Consider the following 22,740-nt stretch of genomic DNA (forward strand, 5'->3'; position numbering starts at 1 on the left):
TAATGTTGTATATCACATTGACTGATTTGTGGATATCAAAATATTCTTGTATCTCTGGAATAAACTCCACTTGATAATGCTATAAGACACCTTTAGTGTATCATCATAGATATTTTTGTTTATTTATTATGTATTTTCACCCACCTAAAATTCTAGAATGTAACCTCCAGCAAGGCAGACTGCTTTGTTTATTACTCTATTCCTAGTGCCTATAACAATGCTTTCTATCTGGCAAACACTCAAAAAATACTTATTGAATGAATTAATGAATGAATGAACAAATAGGTAGATCTACGAGGGAGCAGTACACCACAGCAAATCCATCGTAAGAGATTTTATGCAGCCATTAGAAACATTTCCCACAAGGCCATTCTGAGGATAAAAGGTGGATTTGAGACAGGGAAGAAACTGATAATGGTTAAATACATTTTTACCCCTTTATCATATGTTCTCCATCATTTCAAGAGCTTCCAGAATTTCAGGCCTACCCTAAGTCTGGTTCGAAACTCAAAGCAGTCTCCTAACTTCTATAATCTATGTAGGTCTTAGGAGATGACTCAGGATCAAAAGAATCCTCTTGAGCCCCCATTGGCATTAGACCAATTTTCTGGCATCCTTTCTAAGAGCTGCCAGTGAAGACGTTGTGAAATGTGTTGTAAAAAGATGATGAGAAAATCAGCCAATTAATCCATTAAACATTATTTGGGCTGAGAGAAGATACCAAGGGTTAAAAGACATCACCTTGTCTACAGAGAGCTTGCTATTTATTCAAGTGGGTAAGATACATGGAAATTGGATGGAGATATATGTGGTTACTGTTAAATGAGATGTAAAGACAAGAAGGGCAATAATAATTCTGACAAGGGAGAGGAGACGGAGTTAGGGACAAGCCTTTCCAAACAGTTGGAATATGAGCTGATCCTAAACGATGAGTGGGATTCAGACAAGCAGAGAATAGGTAAGGAGCTCCAATAAGCCAGGCAAAACCAGTATGGGTGAGCAACAGAGAGCATATCTGGACCCAGGGACAGACTCTTTCCCTAAGGGCATTTTAAGTAAAGCATCTTCATCATAATTATATCAACATATTAACTTTATCTAGGTAAATCTTTGTTTGATTGGCAATGTTAAATTATAAACAATATTTCTTTCTTTTGTTTTCTTTTTTGTACCTCTTAATCCCCTTCACCTATTTCATCTAACCCTCCACCCCCTTCCCCTCTGGCAACCACTAGTTTGTTCTCTATACTTATAGCCTGTTGTGTTGTTGTTGCTGTTTATAAACAATATTCATTTGCAACTTACTTTTCCTTATAAATGATATCATTTCCTTGAACAATCTAAAATGAAAGTTAGATGGATGGACCTAGATGGTATTATGCTAAATGAAATAAGTCAGACAGAGAAAGACAAATACCATATGATTTCACTTAACATGGAATATAAAAAACAAAACAAATGAACAAACAAAACAAAACAGAAACAAACTCATAGATACAGGAAACTGTTAGTTACCAGAGGGGGAAGGGTTAGTAGAGGCAGGTGAAATAGGTGAAGTAGATTAAGAGGTACAAATTGCTAGTTAGAAAATAAATAAGTCAAAAAAAAAAAAAAAAAGAAAAGAAATAAGTCATGGGGATGTAACGTACCTAGGGAATGTAAGCATAGGGAATATAATCAATAATATTGTAATTACTTTGTTAACAGATGGTAACTAGACTTATTGTGAGAATCATTTTGTAATGTATAAAAATATCGAATCATCATGACATATGCCCGATCTAACAGGATATTTTATGCCAATTATGCTTCAATGAGAAAAAATAAAGTAAAATGAAGATTAGATTTATTAATTGGCTGTTGTATTTTGTGTTTTGTTCTTACCAAGTATAAACTTTGCCTTTGGGAGCCATTTTTCTTTTTTATTGGAGTTCGATTTGCCAACATATAGCATAACACCTGGTACTCATGCCGTCAAGTGCTCCCCTCAGTACCCATCACCCAGTCACCTCCCCTTCCCACCCATCCCCTTGCCCACCTCCCCTTCCACTATCCCTAGTTCATTTCCCAGAATTAGGAGTGTCTCATGTTTTGTCAACCTCTCTAATTTTCCCCACTCATTTTCTCTCCTTTCCCCTATAATCTCTTTCACTATTTTTTATATTTTTCCAGGTCATATTTTGCAGATAAAAATATGTATCACTAAGATTCTATTCTTCCAATAATGTTTGGTGAAAAACACTTTAATAAGTAATATTTTTAGCAATTGCCAATTTTCCCTCTTGATTATAAGGTCTATTTTTTCCAGAATTAACTTACATAGTTTTCAATATTACCAGTCATTTGTATCTTATCACTTTTATCTGTAATAAATTTTACTCATGAGATTTCAGCCATTATTTTATTTTGCATTAAATATTTCTACCAATATCATTCATTATGAATTATTAAAAATACTACTAATTTACATGTATAGTATAGCTGAAACATGATATTTTATGGGCTCTTCTCCTCAGATATTCTGTACATTTCCTTATTGTCCAAACTGTAGTGCAAATGTACCTGAAAATCCAGTTTTCCTCTATATTTTTCATTTCTCTTGCCTATTCCAAAATAAAGGTCCATGCCACTGGCAGAGCAAAAGTCCTGGTTGCAAGCAACAGAAACTGACTCCAGCTGATTTAAAAGAAAAGCATTTATTAAAAGGATACGAGGGTAACTCAGGAGATCCCTGGGAGAGCTTGAGAGCCAGACTGGAACCAGGTGCATTTGTTCAAGGCAGACAGCAGAACCAGTCTAATCTGGCTACCACGACTGCAAGAAGCACCAGGCTCCAGATCTGCTCTGCAGACTCTCTTGGGCCTCAACACTGGATGCCAGGAGTCAGACCAACTATAGAGGCCACCACCACCTGGGAAGACTCACGGTGGGCCCTCTCTCTTTGCTTCCTTACCTCTCAATTAGAAGGCTGTGGTAGGTGTGTTTGAGTGGTGGGGGTCACATGCCTGCCTTCTTGCTGCTAGAGATCTTGGGGGAGCCAATGGAACATAACTCCCACCCAGAAGATGAAGGTAGAGGAATTCTCCAACTTGGGAAGGGGCATAATATACTGGGCAAGCGAAAAGAATGATAACTGCCTATTAGAACATCAGAAGATTAGAGAGAAAATATCCTGCCTCTTTCCATGGAATAACAGATGTAGCAGAGGCCACAGATCCTGGACCTTTCCCTGGGGGCTGTTCCCCACAGAACTCACGCATTGACTTGCCTGTGTTCCTCACCATGCAGCCAACGGGTGCATCCTCTCAGGCTGTAAACAAGTTAAAAACTGAACTAAATTATCCCAGGTGCAAATGGATACATGATCTTCTTCCAGGAGTAGTTTTTATCAAATTTATTATCAAAGTGTCTTTCATATCTAGCAAACATCCTGTATACTGCAACTGAATAACATACAGGTTGCTTTCTTTCATTAGAGTTGCCCTTAGACAGGTTGAGGCATTCAGATTTAAAAGGGTGGCTGCAAAAAAACATGATTGGCTTTAATCAGAATATTTCTCCGAAGAATTTTTTAATAGTTCTCATTTAGGTATCTATTATTTCGTGGAGTCATTAAAAATCACAGAACTTAGATTAACATCATACAATCGCTCATATTTAATTTTAAGGAGGATTGATACTAAATGGAATCCTAGCTATTTTATGTATAAGACAGATATGGCAAATAAAAACGATCTTTATATTAGTTAATTTCCATAGAAGTGCACAAGTCACAGAGCGATTTTTATATAACCCAAAGTCCGTGGAATGCTAAACTTCAGGATTTAGAGCTCTTTTCATGATCCTATTTTCAATATGACTGAACCCTCTAAAATAAAAGTATTTTAGAATAGTCATTAAAGACAATGTTTTACTGTAGTAATAGCTTTCCAAATGATTCCTCGTGTCCTAGGTGCTGGTTACTTCTATGTGTGTAGAGGGAATTCCCCCTTGTCATTTCCACATATATGTATGTGTATATGTGTATATGTATATATGTATATCCCCTTTGGGGATATAAAGCTATTTTGTCTCTCACCATCTAATCAAGATGCTTCTGCTGCAGCAATGGACTAAGGGACCTCAAGGGAGAGGAGGAACAGTTTCCCTTCCAACTTCTTGAGTCTTCCTAAGCTTTCCAAATGTTTCGTGGTTCAATGGGAATTCTGCCGAAGGTTAGGCAGTTATGGGGATGGTCACAACCGAAATCAAACGGCTCTTGGAATCAAGAGTTCAGGAATTCAGGAACTTTTCAGTGTTAATTTGGAGTCACAGACTATCACATCTATCACTCTACTAGGGTTTTCTTTCAGTAACTACTTAATGAGAGTGTTTATCTCAACTCTGCATTTCCCAAACAGAGCTATTAATCAGACCCATCTCTATATCCACTGTGAGTGAGACAGGCATAGTTCAGGCCTTCAGGGTTGCCAGGAGGGCAGTAAGCCACTTGTTTTTCTTGGCAGGGATCTTTGTCCGCATGTGGTTCCTTCTCTTCTTTCGTCAGACCACAAGATCCAGATTCCTTGGAGCCTAGAGGACCCTCAGAATTTTCTTCACCTTGGCTACATTCAGTAGCAAGTACCATATAGTTTAACCCTTCTTGATTCTTGGTTTCCGTTAGGGCAATTGATGTAATGTCACCTGAATTCAAACAGATCACACTGCCATCTTCATCTGTGGAAAAAAAAATGTGAAAGTTATACTACTATCTCATTGACTTTCTGTCCCCATGATATATAGGCTGTACAAGAATTATAACAATACCAACCTTATAAATTGGTTCAGCAAACACTGATGAGGACCACCAAGGGAATACAAAGATAAATCAGATATGCTCTTTGTCCTTGAGGCTACTGTCGGCTAGTAGGGGGGCAGTAACATTACTATAGAAGACAGTGTGTGCTACATATAAAAGGAATACATAAATGTGAGGAGAGCACAGAGATGATAACTCTGTCATAAATGAACAGGTCACAGCCTTGGGGATAGGTATTAAGTGGCCTTTATGTCAAAAGTGCTTACCTTTTAGTCCCACCAGCTAAAATATCCACCTTGAAAGATACAGTCTTTTCTATTGAGTAATTTAATCATTTATTAAGATATTTACTAGATGCTTAACACATACCAGGTTCTGTTCTAAGAATTGATGAGACAACAAAGAACAAAGCAAAGTTGTCCTCTTTGGGGTTTACATTCTAATAGGGGGAGACAGACAGTAAAGTAGCAGACAACTAAGTCTATGTCAGGTGGTGACGAATAGCAGGAAAAGGGGACAAAAAAATAATGGGGTGGTGGAAGGGTGTTGCTACTTTTTTTTTTAAAGATTTTATTTATTTATTCATGAGAAACACAGAGAGGGGAGAGAGAGAGACACAGGCAGAGGGAGAAGCAGGCTCCACGCAGGGAGCCTGACACAGGACTCGATCCCAGGTCTCCAGGATCAGGCCCTGGGCTAAAGGCAGATGCTAAACCGCTGAGCCACCCAGGCTGCCCAAGGGTGTTGCTACTTTAGATGATATGTCAGCAAAGTCCTCTCTAATGAAGTAAACTTGAAGTAGAGACCTGAATCAAGTGAGGGAATTCAGCACATGGCTATCTGAAGAAGAGTGTTCAAGGAAAAGAGAACAGCGAGAACAAGGAGCCCAAGGCAGGAGTGCAGAGTGTGAATCGGTGTGGCTGGCCCCCCTCAGCTACCTCCCTGGGACAAGTTGCATTAATACTATTTAGCAAATAAACTAGTGTGCTTGTGAGCTCACCAGGCTGATAGGGAATGGATAGCTTGGCAAGTTTTGATGCCAGAATTGAGGGAGAAGGAAAATGATATGAAATATAATAATAGTGATGATTATTGTTGTTATTAACATGGAGCACGTACTACATGCCAGGCACTTCACCGTTCTAAACTATATACGTATCTTAACTCATTCTCCTTCTATTAAATAGATGCTTATATTATCCCCATCTAACAGTTGAGGAAACTGAGGCACAGAGGAGTTAAATAATTTGCCCAAGGTCACACAGCTGCAATTGGAACCCAGACTGTGTCCCTATATTATATTCATCCTCCCCAATGAGAGGGCAGGGCCGCTGCGCTCTATGAGGAGGAGCCAAGTTGGTGGGCAGTGTGCCCTACAGGAGTCCTTGAAAGGCACAGACTCTGGATGCTCCTGTGTGTGGGGTCAGAGAGGAGGCAGCAGAAAAATGGGCAGAGGGTACTCAGCCTTCTTCACAATTACGCTCAGATTATTTTGTCTTTCTCTACCTAAAGACTGACCTTTTTACACAGAGAAAAAGTATAAGCATTCTTGCTGAAACTTAACAGCAGAGCTTCTGAAACATTTCACAAAATGCTGGATACTCAAAAGGGACAAGCACACAATACAAACATACATATGTAAATGTGTATTACGGGGATTGTTTGTGATCAATGCTTTCCAGTTGCTGAGTGTTACTCCTGGATGAAAAATTTATGATTAGAAATATTACTGTTCCTTCAAAATATATCATATTTTACAAATCAGTCAACAGATAGTGGTCCTTTCTTTGTCTCCATCATTCTTCCAGCAAGAAGCATCCAAATGTGTGTCATTGTCACTAAGGAGGGTGAGGCCTGCTGCACGGTCAACCTTTTACTCTTAACCCTGACGTACACCCAGCTTGGGTTTCTTTGGAATGAATATAAATGGAAACATGGGGAAAAGAAGTAACCTCAATGGACTAAGGGAGGTGCATTGTAGCTACTTTTTGCCAATGGAATTGAATGCATCTGCCTGAACTATGAAGCTTATTTGATTGTAAGAGCATGTGAACTACTATCCCTGCTCTGTTTTAGGAGGTCCACGTTTCTTTTGCAGACCTTTACACGCTGTCAAAGGACAAGATGGCTAAGCTACGGGCTCAAACTCCTGGCCATCATCATTTCGTGTTCCTCTTCAGCATTCAAACAGCATGGTAGCCCATTTCAAACCACATGGATAGTTACATAGTGGTATAAAATATCCACCCTGTAGAAATCAAATGCCAAGCTTGGTTAATGCCTAAGTGCTGAATATCTTTGGAAGCATCCTACTGTTATTATTATGGTCAACAGATAGGTACTGAGAGCCACTGGGAAACTCACAAAAAAAGTTTTCCATATGATAATATTAACCAAAAATATCAAAAAGTGATAGGAAGAAATAAGATACCAAAAATATCAAAAAGTGATAGGAAGAAATAAAATAGCTTTAAATAGTCCATTGGTCCAGATTATTGAGGAAATTAAGATGTTCCTGAAAGACTTAAAGAAATTAGGCTAAAGGAAAAGCTGAAAAAATTTCAAAACTTAAATTTACAATGAAGGTCTAGCTTCTCACGTTATCAGCAGCTTCATTTTCATACCTTGAATCCATTAAATAGCATATTTGGAAACTTATTACCCATATGTGGTTTAATTTTTTTTTTTTTTTTGCCTCTTGTTGAGTTATTTGGGAAAAAAAAACCTTTTATATAAAGCACATAAATTCTTTTTACAAATTCTGGCACCGTGCGTCAAAGAAAAATCATTAGCTAACTACTTCATTGTTTTAGAGTACTTAGAGCAATATTTAGTAACTTGACCCTGGCAAGCTTTCAGCAATTAGTACATCTTCTTATTGCATAAAGAACTTATGAGAGATGGTGGGGAGGAGGGTGTTTTGTTTGTTTATTTTTGTTTAAAACTGAATAGAAAGCCTGCAGGTCAGATCTCACAGCAGAGATCCTGAACAAAGATAGCATGTGCTCGGCAACCCTTTCTTTAAGAGGGAAATATTAAAATAAAGACTTCCAAGCAAGACAGGGTATTTACAGACGAGACATATGCCGGCTGACTGGCTATGTTTAGAACAGCAGAGGAGCATTTAGATTTGTTTCCTGTAGAACTCTCTGGGACTGATGAGGTGATGTTTACAAAAATGTTTGGATGAAGTCACTGGGATATTTTTACTAGATGCCCAGATATGTTACTAATCTCTCTCTATCCCCTCTCTACCCCATTAGGTCAGTAGGACCATAGGATAGGCATGGTATTATTGCTTTCTGTAATCCTAATGCCCACCACCCCCTGGCTTTTTTTTTTTCTTTCAAAAAAGCCCTTTCAATGGCTTTCTTACCTTCTTATGTATCTCCAGTAATAACAGTCAAAACAGACATCTTACTGCTTTGCTAAATATGCCTACCAGTCTGCAGAGTGGTAAACTATTATTAAACACATTCTCTCTTATTAAAAAGGTAATTAAGTTTAGGCTTCCCTTGAAGGGACTGTTTTATGATTTCTGTCCTTTGCAAATATGCAAACGCTGCCTGTGAGTTTATTTCTTCTCTCTGCCCCCTTTGTTCAGTCACATCTCAATAATCAAAATTTTTAATGATTCTCATATCTCTTTCCATTCCTTACCGTCAGGATTTACATTCATTGTAAATAACAGAATGAGAATTTCTCTTTTACTAAAATTGAATTTCTGTCATGGCACAGAAATGCTTGTTCCATCCAAATTATCAAAGTTTGATTATATTCCCTGTTAAAATCTTGCTGCATCATTATTCTGCATGTTTGTCTGCTTCATTATTTTTTAAGTATTACTTAGAATTTTAATTCAGTCTGTCAACAACTTGGCACCTAAGTGACCAGGACAAATTGGGATATCTTTTCTGGTAAGCCAGAAGTAATAAGTTCTTTTACTATCCCTAACTGCAGAGCACACTGTTGGTAACAAATTGGGGAAAGCGTGTGGGTATTTTCCTTATGACAGCCGTGTTTCTGTGAAGGCTGAGAGTAGAAGCCATACTCCAGCTACACTAGGACAGAAGCCACACCCCAGCCCTACTTCAGCAGTGTGACCCCTGGCAAGTTGCTAAACCTCAGTCTTCTCAGCTGTAAAATGGTGATATAATATCTAATACCCATGTCATACGGCTATTGTATTTAATGAGTTAACCCACATAGCTCAGTGAATGACACATCGAAAAGGGCTACAATAAGATTAGCTAATACTGCAGTTAAAAGCCATTCACAAAAAGAGTTTTGTCATATATATTTAATGTGAGCATTGTTTGTTACTTATCTCAGTCTCACAGATGAACCAGGTAATGCAACATAGTACAAAGATTTTCTTAAGGATTCATAGTCTTCTGGTAGAGACTAAGGGAAAGCTCAGCTCTCAGGCCCTCTTAAGCCCCTTACAGCAGCCTCTTTGATTTTTATAAAATGTCTGCACACATTAGAAGAAAAGGACTCTATGAGCAAAGAGATTCTAAAGTACAATACATGTCAACTGTAAAATTCTTGCATCCCTCTGGAACTCTTTACCTCTGCAGCATTTAACCACTCTCTCCTGCAAGAGCCTTTCTCCCTTGGGTTTGGCAATACTCTATTATGACCCTCTTGTCCCCTTTTGGCTTTTCCTCTCCATGCCACCATCCTTTTTTTTTTTTTTTTTTTGCCAGCCTCCAGTATCTCGGCTGATCTCTGGGTCCCAACCACCATTCACTCCTCTTCTTATTCTCTACACTCTAATTGAATGACCTTATCTACATCCTGGACTTCAACTACCTTTATTTATTTATTTATTTATTTATTTATTTATTTATTTATTTTATTAAAGATTTATTTATTTATGATAGACATAGAGAGAGAGAGAGGCAGAGACACAGAAGGAGGGAGAAGCAGGCTCCATGCCGGGAGCCCGACGCGGGACTCGATCCCAGAACTCCAGGATCGCGCCCAGGGCCAAAGGCAGGCACTAAACCGCTGAGCCACCCAGGGATCCCCCCAACTACCTATATTTATAGGACAGAACTTTCGCCTGAATAGGAGGCTTCTCCACTTATCCCATAGCCAGCTCAAACCAAACCTGTGCAAAGCTATTCTTCCTCCTATGCCCCACATTTCTGGGAAGAGAATCACTCTTCACCAAGTTTCACAAATCACTGGGATTCACCATTGTTTATTCTCTCCATCACTCAGAAGTCAAGTCTTACAGTGCCTACCTCTGGGCTTCATTTCTTCCTCTCTACACCTGTTACCCTTCATTAATTCAACTTTCCTTAATTTTCATGTTTTTACCTGATTGTTTATGTATGATTACTCTCCCTCCCATTTCCTCCCTTGCCATCTAGCACCCTCATGTGTAATAAACTGCACGTAGTCCCATGTACACCTCATTCTCTATTATTCTCAGCCTTTCTACATACTGTGCCTTCTATCCCAAAATACTGTTTTTCTCACCTCCCTGCAAAACCCAGCGTGGAAGTAACCTCTTCCCAGTAGCTTTTATTGACTCTCCAACACACTATATGGACTTCGCATCCTTCCTCTGATCTCCCACAGAACATGGATTCCCTCTCAGTGGCAAGAGGAAATGCCTCCTGCTCCCTGCAGAAGATGTAGCATAAAATCATCTGTTCCCCAAATTCTTACACATCAGCTCACTTAAAAAAGAAAGATTCTCTGACCAGAGAATCTATATCCCACTCATCCCTCTAGAGTACATCAACTTATCTCTGAATCCAGCCAGTACATATATAAACACACATAAATGAATATTCCTGTAAATGGTTGTATATGAATAAAAAAATATCGAAAAGCATATAGCCAAATTGCTAACTATGGCTAGCACTGAAGAGTAAGGATAGAGAGGAAGTAGGAGACTTTTGCTTTTTATTCTGTTTAGATAATTTTATATGTGTTTTAGCAATAAATGTAAATTAGTTTCATAACAAAGATCTTTAAAATGTAGATAGAGGGACACCTCAGTGGCTCAGTGGTTGAGTGTCTGCCCTTGACTCAGGGCATGATCCCGGGTCCTGGGATTGATTCCTGCATCAGGCTCCCCGCGCAGAGCCGACTTCTCCCTGCCTGTGTCTCTGCCTCTCTCTCTGTGTCTCTCATAAATAAATAAATAAAATCTTTTTAAAAATAAAAATAAAATGTAGATACAGTTATAAAATAACATAGTGAGAGAAATTACTGAGATGAATTATTGAAAAGTTTAAAGGAACACTGGAAAGGAATCAGGAGTCATTTCTATGATTGATGTGAAATAACACAGAAATTCTTTTTTAAGCCTTAAAAGGTAATAACTGTGCTTAATTTTATAAGGTCCACAAAAGGAATATTCACAAATTTGAATCAGGGTTTTATCAGTTAAGTGTTCCTTGTAGAGATGAGACCAGTGATTTAGTAAGAAAAACGTGCTCCCTTGCTGTTCACATGTCTACACACTGGGCTCTCTTCAGTTACTGCCATTTATCTGTCTTAGGAACAAAAGATTTCCTTTTACATATTGGTAAACAACCCCAGATTGTGGTTTCTCTCAAGTTTCCATATGTGATGTTACCACAAATAAGAACCAGGCCAAGGGCAGCCCTGGTGGCTCAGCGGGTTAGCGCTGCCATCAGTCCAGGGCGTGATCCCAGAGACCCGGGATTGAGTCCCACGTCGGGCTCCCTGCATGAAGCCTCCTTGTGTCTCTGCCTCTCTCTCTCTGTGTCTCTCATGAATAAATAAATAAAATGTTTAAAAAAAAAAAAAAAAGAACCAAGCCAAGGGGAGCAGATTCAAATGGCTTCAGTAGAATTGTAGGGACAGAGGCAGCCCTATGACAAGGACAGCCAATAAAAGCAGCACTCACTATTAAACTCTATATACAAAATTAAAGAAATTGACTCTAATTGCTCAAGGGAAAGAAATATTCTTGCCTCCTTTTCTCCCCCTTAAGACAGCCCAATGGAACACATCAAATTTAGATACTTAACACTATGCCTTGCAACAAGTCAATAACTGTTTAAATAAATTTTTTTAAAAATTTAAAAATGTAATCGAAATTTCATTTAGAAAAATTCATTAAGCAAATGCTTAGAAAATGAGAAGGACCTGATAGTATCCAGAGTGACTTCCAGTCTGTTTTGCCTTATCCTGTGTGATCTTCACACAGGCACAAATATGCACAGAACCCTCCCAAAAGATGGGGCTGCTGCCCCAGTTGGCGCTCAGCCACTGGCACTCAGAATTAGCGGAGTCTCGCGATGAGAAGGCAGGTGGAGCCACTGTGGGACCATTACCAGGGCTTATCTGATAAGAGTTAGAATGCACATTCAGGACAAGCACAGCCCTTTCCAGTCTGTCACTTAACTGTTCACAGTAAAGAAGCCAAACGATCAGTGTTATTTCCATGCACGTCGTGGAGTCTAAGTTACCCCAGAGACATATTCAGAAATGCAGTGTTCAAGACAAACAGATGTTCATCCAGTGTTTTTTTTTTCCAGTGCTTTTTATACTTCCCTGCTATTCTTCAAGAGCATCACTGTGGACCAAGGTGTCACTCCAGACGCCACGATGGCCATCAGCCTCATATAATCAGTCATTGTCAAGACTGAGAGACCTGATTTCTGGGAGATTCTGACTCATGGTCCATCTCGCCAGCTTTATTTCTAGGCAAAAATGCCCACTTTCACAAGGGGCCTGTGAACTTTGAATAGCCTCAAGGAGTTCTAGAGCAGCTGGAGTGGATCATTTCAAAATTCATTTTTCCACAACCAAGTAGGCAAAATCTGATTCTGGAAAGGAATTAAGTGACTACTGGGTTTTAATTCCATTTTGTACTTGTCATTGAACTAAAAGAGGTTAGTCTGCCCATCACAGTCGAATGGTTCCAGAAGATTATTGCCTTATTCACTAAATTATTGAAGTTGTGGACTCAGACTAGACCGTAACAAGGCATGAACCACTCCAGTGATCATCATAAAATTACTCAGCAGTTAGAAGCAATGATTAGATATATACATAGCAACATGGATAGTTCTTAAAAACAGTGCTCAATGGAAAAGAAAGAAGCTCTACAAACACAGTAGCATCTGTGTGTACAGAACAATATACATTTTGCAGCAAAACCTACAAATAAAAAGATACACATTACAGGTATTAGAACGGTTGCCTGGCAAGACGAGAGAGGAAGTAGAACAGAAGAATATGGAGATAAAGGGACTAAGCCAACAAACAAGGAAGAAGCCCTGCATAGACCAATGATCATGATGTGCCACCAACTAACAGTCTATAATTAACTCAGCTCTGCACTTGAGGTTGAAACTTGTATGAGGGGGGGAGTACAGACCTCATGAAAACATAGTCCAACATGTTAATCTCCTCCTTACTGTCTTAGATGATAAATCCAGGGACCATATCACTATGGGTTTTTTTTTTCAATTTAGTGCACAAATCAAAATAATTTCCAAAGAAGAGTATAATAAGCACATAATTATTATGAGGATGGTGCCAGTATATTATTCTTCTTACTCACCATAAAACGTCATTTTAACCTGTTCAATTCACACTGGCGAGAAAACCAGAAAATTCTGAAAAAGACTCAAAATCAAACTTACCTTCAAAGCCTTCATTGATGACTCCACTGTGGTCTGCTTCTTCTCTGCATTGAGAAATACCATTCAAGGAAACATTCCTGAATAACTGAAGCTGATCTTGAATTTTGTGGAAAGTGGGTCTTTGGTCAGGTTCTTGAGCCCAGCACTGGGTCAATAGATTCCACCTGGATATACACGTAAAGACATGAAAGTAAATAGTGTTTGAAGATCATTAGGCAATGAGTACTGATAGCCCATGTAAGGTCATTTTAGAAGGCAACACATTTGAGTTATTACCAGTTTTCCATAATCAATTTAAATAAACCAGAACAAAATCTTTGGTTTCTAACTTAATAGTGCTTTGCAGTTTACTACCTTTATTAGATAACATCTTCTTTGAAAAGCTATTTCTTGGGGCAGCCTAGATGGCTCAGCGGTTTAGCACCGCCTTCAGCCCAGGGCGTGATCGTGGGGACCTGGGATCAAGTCCCACATCGGGCTCCTTGCTTGGGGCCTGCTTCTCCCTCTGTCTGTGTCTCTACCTCTCTGTCTCTGTGTCTCTCATAAATAAGTAAATAAAATTTTAAAAAAGAAGAAAAGCTATTTCTTGGGGCACCTGGGCAGCTCGGTGGCTGAGCCTTTGGCCAGGTCATGATCCGGGGGTCCCATATCAGGTTCCCTTGCAGGAAGCCTGCTTCTCCCTCTGCCCATGTCTTGCCTTTCTCTCTGTGTCTCTCATGAATAGATAAAGTCTTTTAAAAAGCTGTTTCTTTTGACAAGCTATTATTTTTAACAGTTATTAATCCAAATAGATGGTTGGAAAATGATGACTCAACACATAAGGGAACTGACAGCTATAAAAATTACTGAAGACTAAGAAGACACTGACATCTAAAACAAAATCGAAGATTACTCCAAGATCTGCCATAGATCTTTAGGCAGAACCCAAGGGAGAAACAACCAATTCTAATGCCTTTACTCTTCATTATAATGTGAGGTTAAGTAAGAAACTGAGTTTCCTCAGACATTAATAGCTGGTTTATGAAACATCATTTTTTTTCCTTAACAGTTGTCTAAAAAATGTCTGAGTAGCACTCTTAACTGTGTTCATTCATTCAGCAAAGATTTGTTGGACACTTATTACGTACCAGCAGTATATCAAGAGCTGAGGAGGAGGTAGTGTGGCTCCTGTCCTCATAGGAATACATACAGTAAATGTAGGAAGGTAACAAAAATTTATTTCATCTCACTACAACTCATATGAACGGGGAAAAATGTAGCTCTTCTACATTGTCTACTACTAATTAGGTCTTTCTTAGAGCCCCCACTTAGGAGGGAAAAAAATTAACTTCATTAAGTACAATGCAGTTTAAAACCTGGTGTAATTCAATATTTTAAACAATCTTTTTAGGTTATGCTCAGCCTTTTCCGCATAATAACTCAATCTCTAGTTTTAGGCTATTCCTACTCCCTCTATCCTCTTCTGCAAGATCGTGGTATGATATATGTTGGGTGAAAGTCTTATGTGACTTATAATGACACAGGGAAGAACGCTTGGGTCCCACTATGCCCTCTGGATCTTTGCTTGTATCAGAGAAAAATAATCAGGAATTCAGTAAGGAGTGCCCAGTCTGGTCCAGTCCACAGGCATGCAGCCTACGGTTTCTTTACCCTTTCTTTGCCCCCAGCTCCCACTGAACTGCTCCTCCCTTTCCTCACTCTAGCCATCACCTTCTCTTGGACTGCATCATGTCCTGCATATGCTCACAAGACCCAGGGGATCCTTCCTGTTTCTGTTGATGCTCCTTGGCCGAATCTCTAGCTTTCAACAAAATGTTCACACTACATGGCAAACAAAGAAGGCTCAGGAGAGCAAGCTTGACCTTCTCTGTCTGGACATGCCCTTCTACCTTATTCATGATGCTGGGTCTCCATGTCACTATGGGGGAGGGGTCCCCCACTCAATGATCAATTTTCCATCCTCCCAAATTGGGAGAGGTGGGCAGTTGCCTACACTTAGTCTAACTGAAGCCTACAGGAGGTTTCTCAGGACCTAGATATCCAACATCTTCACCCTCCTATCTCTGTCAAGGTCTCTTCTTCCTATACTCTCCCAGGGCTTAGAGGGAATGGGGTTTCTACTGCTCCCTCTTTTTAATTAGATTATCCTGATACAGAATTACAGGTTCTAGTCACTCAAACCTGGCATTTAGCATACTAATAAGGAGCTCAAGGTAACCTCTCCCTGCTCCAAACCTGGCTTTTGAGTCTACTGACTTACTAAAAAAAGGTCAAGTATCTGCTTTTTTTTTTTTTTTTTTCTTACTTCCTGAAACTAGAGGGCAGATTAGGGACAGGGAGAGAAAAACTGATAAAGAAACGTAAGTTGGTAAGTATTTAAAAATATTAGTATGACTGGGGCACCTGGGTGGTGCAGTTGGGTTAAGCATCCGCCTCTTGGTTTTGGTTCAGGTCGTGATCTCAGGATTGTGGGACGGAGGCCAGAGCGGAGCCTGCCTCAAGCCCTTGTGAAGTCCTGTACTGGGCTCGGTGCTCCATGTGGAGTCTGCTTGAGACTCTCTTTCCCTTTCCCTGGACCCTCTCTCCCTGCTTGCTCATGCTCGTTCGCTCTCTCTCTCAAATAAATATTTTAAAAATATTAGTATTACTATATCAACAGGTTAATATATAATTACAAATTACAAGTTCTAAAAAAAAGTACTAAACAAAACAAATGTGAGATATAATACAGATGGAACATTCTTAGTAAGTTGCCCTCAGAAGTACACTCTGAAGAGATGACATTTAAGCCAAAGGACTTTGCAGGAAAATAAGATGCTAGTCATGGGAATAGGGTAGAGATGAGATGCAGGGAACACCCGAGAGTAGGGAAAAGCATGTGTAAATTACTAAATTTGGAAAGAGCTTCGCTCGTTTTAGAAACTGAAAAAAAGCTGGTGTGGCCAAAGGGCAGTCCTGACAGAGAGAGTGTAAGAGAAGAGAGCGGAAGAGGAAGGCAAGATCATGCAGGTCTCATAGGCCAGGGTAGGAGTTGGATTTAATGGCACTACAATGGGAAGCTGCTAAAGGTTTTTAAGAAGGCATGATCTTCACATCTTTAGAGAATTACTCCAGCTGATATATGTGGAAATGAATAGATTGCAGAAGTGTAAATTGGAAGTAAAGGATATATTAAAGAAGAAAAGTGAGAGATAATGATTGTTTGAACTAAAGTAATGACAATGGTACTAGGGCAAAAATGTAGTCAATCACTAGGTGACAATCACCAAGAAATAATTATAGGTATTGTATTTAAAATAGCTGGTACCTATGTTAGAAATTATAATGGAACCTCCATTCCATTATAGCGTGGCATGCAAAGTCCACTTCCATCTCTTTCGCTTCTTGACAAGCACCTTGGGTCAGAGTTAGTACTCAATATCAGAGTATTTTGGAGAAACCTAATATTGGTCTGTTTTCCAGTATTCATCTGATGACTTCAGATACATTACAAGGAATTTATATTCTCGATATGGAGTACCAACCTTGGCTCTACTTAAAAATTAGATTCACAACTGAGAACCTATCTTTTACATATTTCTTTATAACCTCTCATTTAAAAATGGACATGATACAAAGATTTGAATGAAGGATGATTAGACTCTGAAATAAATAAAATATCATGCCTTATATTCAATCATGAAATTTAAACCAATAGTTAAAGTAGAATCTTGATGACTCACCACCTAAGGGTTGTCCTAGGAGATGCACGGTGAAAGTATACTTCACCATTGGAATCATATCCCTTCTGAAAATACAGTTGTGATTCAAAGATATTGCCAAAAAGTAAATAGAATCTCTCAAGACTTGCCATATGGTAATTATAAAGTTTTTTTACTTACTTACAACCTGCCTCATTTCTTTTTTTTAAGATTCTTTTTTATTTGTTTAAGAGAGAGAAAGCACAAGCAGGGGAACAGCAGAAGGAGAGAGAGAAGCAGACTTCCCACTGAGCAGAGAGCCCAATGTGGGGCTCCATTCCAGGACCCTAGGATCATGACCTTAGCTGAAGGCAGACACTTAACCTATTGAGCCATCCAGGCACCCCTCACCTGCCTCATTTCTATAAAGGACTCAAGATACTTAATGGAGATGATTCAGAAGGAGAGAAAAGGAAAATCAAGAAGGTAGAAGGAAGGAGAGTGGAAGGAGGAAGAGTGACAGTCGCCACTTACTCTGTTTTTCATCCACTCGTACAACCCTCCGAAAGTTCAGCCTCTTGTGTAATCCATGTAACTTATTTCAACAGACATTCCTATTGTCTTTTATCTAAGAGGCTTTTATTTACATCAAACCCAATCATTATTCTTAACTTTCTGATGGCAAAAGTGTAGGACCTGATAGTATATCAAGTCTTTCTCTCCCACCATCTGGGAACAAATGAGCACAAAATTGCCCTAGATTAAGAAGAGAGGAGCTCTAGAAAGCAATCGTCCACTTAAAAATAAAGAGTGCAACTTGCACTCTTAAACAGCATTAAGCTGGCAATGGAATGAAAAGGTGTTTATGAATCTAACAACTCCCCCCCAAAAAAATGAATCTAACAACTCCTAAAACATGCATTTTTCATATCTTTCAGGTAAATTAATAACAGCAGCTATACCTTTGGCCTCGGGTCTTCCCTTACAAACATGCACTTGTCACGATTCAGCATTGCTCTTGTACTAAGTTATAGTTGCAAATATTCAAGCATATTACTGTAAACAAACTTTTAGGTCATTTGCTCTGTTAAAATTTCCTAAGGCTAGTTTTTTCTAGCTCTATAAAATACTCACTCATACTTGAAATATTTCACTTGGCTAAGTGTTCAGGTTCAAATTCCTCTATTCACTATGCCAACCCTTTACTCTTCTTTGCCTCAATGTTTTCTAAAATAGCATGAGACTCATTAGCCATGTTCATTATCGGTCTCTGTATTAAAATCCTTGAATTCATAAGGCAATTGAAATTCAACAGATGAAAATTTCAAAGCATGTTTCAGTATTAAGGAGATGAGTTTCTACAGCTATTGAAACAAAGCACATAACATACAGATTTTTCCAGAACTCCCTTACTCATTATACCCAATCCCGAAGAAATCCAATTGGCATCTAGGTGTACTTATTTTTTAAGTGGTAAAAATGAGGTGAACCTTTATGCCCTCCCATTGTGGCCTCCTACATTTGAGATATTCTCTAGTAATTTCAGTTGCCACTGTGATACATCTGTGAGAGAACCCCAAAGAGCTCTCACTTGAAGTAGATTGCCCTTTGATCCCGTTTCTTCTCGAAAGTGGCGTGGATGTTGTGCAAACTGAAAGTTGAAGAGAATCCTGAGGACCAGGCTTTCCACCATACATCCCAGGCTATGGAAAGAAGGGCAGGAATGCTCTGAACTCCTGCATTCCATTAATAGTTGAGCACAGCATAGCCATCTACAGGCTCACCTGACCCAGAGTGCATCCAGGTGCTGAGCATTTAGGTAGTGAATAGAAGGAGCAGCCTGGCTCAGTGCAGACTTTCAACTCTCTAAGCTGGGCCTGTGATCTTAGAGAACTGCTTCAAATAAAAATCAGTTCCCTCTGTACTCTAAGGAGAGTAGTTAATCTTTATCATGACAACTTAAGGCCGTGGCCAGATTGAATGGCATGGCCAAGAGCTCCATTTCCTAGCACAGCTTGTTTTCCTGGTTGCCAATGGATCCTTAACCCTTCCCAGGGCTCTGAGATCACACAACAATCAGGAGTTGGGAGCACTGTTTACTTTTTAATGACTGATGTTCAAATGAACTTCAAAACCACCAATGGAAAATTTTGGCTTTAAGGGCATCATATTTTTTATAATATTAGGGGAATAATATAGCCAACCAATGAATTATTCAACATAAAGCTATATATAACATTAAGTTATGTATTTATATAATCTGTATAAATGTATGTTACATAAATATAGAACATAAATGTTATATAGGATATCTATTTCTGCCTCTAAACAGGAAAGTCTCTCTGGCACTTTTCTAGCATTCTTTCTTCCTCCCCCTTTTAGTTGCATATTTGGGTACATCTCGGTAGAGCAAAGTTCAACATACCTACATTTTCCTGCTCCACAACCTCTGAGTAATTATCCACCTCCATCGTCTCCAAAATAAGCGAACACATCAGTCAAAATGTATAATTCAATGATTGATACCTAAAGTGCCTATCCCAAAAAACTGTATCACTGTGATGAGCTACATGGTACCTCCTGGGGGGAAACAGGCCAGATAAAATTCTAACAGGATAATAAAAATTTGGTTCCATTGAAATTCTGGGGAAAATTTCTGAGTGTTTGATAGACATGTAAGAGATGCAAAGCGGTGATTGTTTTGCTAGCCAATAAAAATGTATTTTCTGCTTAGGTGTGCTGGAGTTTTCCCTCAAATCCTAAACCAAAGGTTTTCAAATTTTGTATAATGTCTGACTTCTTATTTACAGAATTCTGCCCATCTCCCCCCAAAGGATCGTGAATCATTTTTAAGGACAGTCACCAAACTTAATCAGGTATGGGTACATCTGATCCCCCTGTAAATGTCCCAGAGTCTGTACAAAGCTAAATTAGAAACAAGCGGTGATTCTAATCTTCTTCTTCTGGCTGGAAGATTTAAATAATACAAAAACATTCACCAGTAGAACATCCAACCAAAGTGCCCAGTTCTTAATCATCTTTTGGCTCCAGTCTGAATAATCCTCTAAAATAACACAGCATAGTCAAGGCAGTACAACCATGGTGTGTATCCGCATACTGCTAATTCCTTTTGCACTTGTCTGTACCACACAGTTTAGCACTTTATTACATGTTGGCTTGTTATGCAACTGTTCCATGTGTGTTTCTTTTCTTTCAAAATACATTCTGAGATGCTGAAGAGCTGGGGCCATGGTTTAAACACCTATGTATTCCGCACAATACGTGGCATGGTATTGTGCACAGTACAGAGGAGTTTATACTTGTTTGGCGTTTGTTCCTTTTGAAACTTCTTGGGTAAAACATCCCTTAGAAAAAGTTGCAAAACTTGTTATTTCTGCTGAGGTTTTTCATAGGAAGGTAGATTATTATGCAGCAAAATAACTGGGTTTATATTTCTTTTGTAATTAGATCAAAATCACCTACTCTCCTGAGAATCTCGAGTTTACTAGACTTCAATAGTAGCATCAGTTTAATAGAGTCATGAATAGTCAGTCTGTGTTAAGTTCATAAATAGATTGTAACCTGAGTAATTTTTTAATAGTACTATGTCCCAATATCAGCTGCATCAAGAAAGGCAGTCCAGTATATTCTTTTTTAATAGAATCTCTTAATATGCAAATTAAGATATTAGCCAAATTAAATCTTCCAAAATAAAATGAGGGTGTGTGTGTAAACATACACACACATAAATAAAATAAGCTTTTATTTATTTATTAGAATTCATCTATCAAGAGTATGAAAATATTCTACTCTTCTCAATCATGTTTCTGAAACGAAATATCATATGTATGTAAAAAGAGACAATCGTGTATTTAGAAAATTAAATGTTATAGGGATGCCTGGGTGGCTCAGTGGTTGAGCTTAGGTCCTGGGGTCCTGGGATTGAGTCTCACATTGGGCTCTCTCCTGCCTATGTCTCTGCCTCTCTCTTTCTCTGTGTCTCATGAATAAATAAATAAAATCTTTTTTTAAAAAAGAAAACTAAATGTTACAATCAAGTTACATTTTATGTAGACAACACAAATCCATAAATTTCAGTTTTCATTTTAAAATACCATGCCAGTGAAGCATAAGATTGCATGAACACATGTTTTTAGATTTTAGGTGCTTCTATTAGCAAAATTAACTTACAAATCATCAGGACAATTTTTCGGTGGCTCCAGTCTCCCTCCTGTTTGCACATAGTTTAAAACATCAAGGTTGGAATGAGTTGGATAAGGCTGATGGCCAAGAGTTAAAATCTCCCAAATCAGAATTCCGAAAGACCTAAGGATGTTAAGAGTTCACTTTGATTATGCTTATTACAAACATCATGTTTAGAGTAGTTTGTCCAACATAAATATTCCTGGGGCTATTGGGGTCTACTTTGTGATTGGCATTATTGGGCCCATAAAAGGCAAATGGGAGACTTAAAAGCAAATTGACCTCAAGAAGTAGAAAAAGCAACTGCCTACTAGCAACACTTCAAAGGTGATAGGAAGGCTTAGTGGGAGCACGCACACACACACACACACACACACACACACACACACACACACTTTATTCCTCTTCCCCAGCTGCAACTGCACCACAGATCTCCTTAAGGCTTTCATAGCATCAACATGCAGACTAATGTAGGGGTAAGAAGGCACTGCACCTTCCCCTCCCCACCCCCCACCCCCGACTTTGAGTGCCAGTAAATGAGGAGAGGAAAGGCATGAATGTGAACTGGTAACACTGAGGCCCAATTTTATCTTGTCACCGGTTTTTTGGGGGGCCAGTCCAGCTTAAAAGTTATTGAACAAATCTTCACAGTTTTTAGAAGCTCTAATCAAAATTTGGTGTCAACAAGCAAACAGAGTGGTCCTATTCTAACAATAAAGAGATAAATAAAATCTTTTAAAAAATAAAGCTATATCGAAACATCCCTGGTGTCATAATGTTTTTGATATCCGTGATTTAAACTCTACCTATAAAATAATGACCACCCATCCCAAAAGAGTAGGCATTGGGACACTTTCTTGGACATGGATTCATATGTGCCAATTCCTACTAGTCACAGCCGCTAGACTTTGGGGAAGTGATAGAACACTTGAAGTAAATGTATCTATTTCACATATACTCATAAGATAATAGATCAAAACTGATTAGGGTAAGGGGCAAAAATACCAAGAGCCAGAATGGTCCCACAAGTTTAGATGACCTTTAATGTTCCCTTCTGGCTCTGATGTTAGCTGGTTCTGCTCGAATTTCTCTGTGTCCTGTTAAACTCACCACACATCAGATTGAGTAGTGAAGATTCCATCCATCAAACTTTCTGGAGCCATCCACCGAACAGGGAGGAGGCCTTCCCCTGTCTTTCTATAGTAATCATTTTTATAGATGTCCCTCGCGAGTCCGAAGTCCCCGATCTTCACTACCCGTGATGGACTGGTATAGTCTTTCACAGAGACAAGGCAATTCCGAGCTGCTAGATCCCTATGACAGAAGCTATATTTAATAATGCTAATAATAAAGTTCCAGAGATCAGACAAGTAACCCTAGGAGGTCTTTAGAGGAGAGAGACTTTTTACAAAAACTT

The 22,740-nt window shown here is 38.9% G+C and overlaps 1 protein-coding gene across 1 annotated transcript in view; it reads right to left on the reverse strand.

Annotated features, from left to right (window-relative positions):
• Positions 1-3,367: 3,367 nt before the first annotated feature.
• ROS1 (ROS proto-oncogene 1, receptor tyrosine kinase) overlaps positions 3,368-22,740 on the reverse strand; it is a 117,891-nt gene continuing 98,518 nt past the window's right edge. Inside the window, exons 40-43 of the mRNA XM_038525492.1 lie at positions 22,434-22,637; positions 21,312-21,446; positions 13,441-13,604; positions 3,368-4,716 (exon numbers count right to left, since the gene is read on the reverse strand). Coding sequence (XP_038381420.1) covers positions 4,406-4,716; positions 13,441-13,604; positions 21,312-21,446; positions 22,434-22,637 — 814 coding nt within the window. The 3' untranslated portion in view covers positions 3,368-4,405. The remainder of the gene's footprint in view (positions 4,717-13,440; positions 13,605-21,311; positions 21,447-22,433; positions 22,638-22,740) is intronic.

The sequence above is a fragment of the Canis lupus genome, chromosome 1 (assembly GCF_011100685.1).
Source record: "Canis lupus familiaris isolate Mischka breed German Shepherd chromosome 1, alternate assembly UU_Cfam_GSD_1.0, whole genome shotgun sequence".
Taxonomy (NCBI): Eukaryota; Metazoa; Chordata; class Mammalia; order Carnivora; family Canidae; genus Canis; species Canis lupus.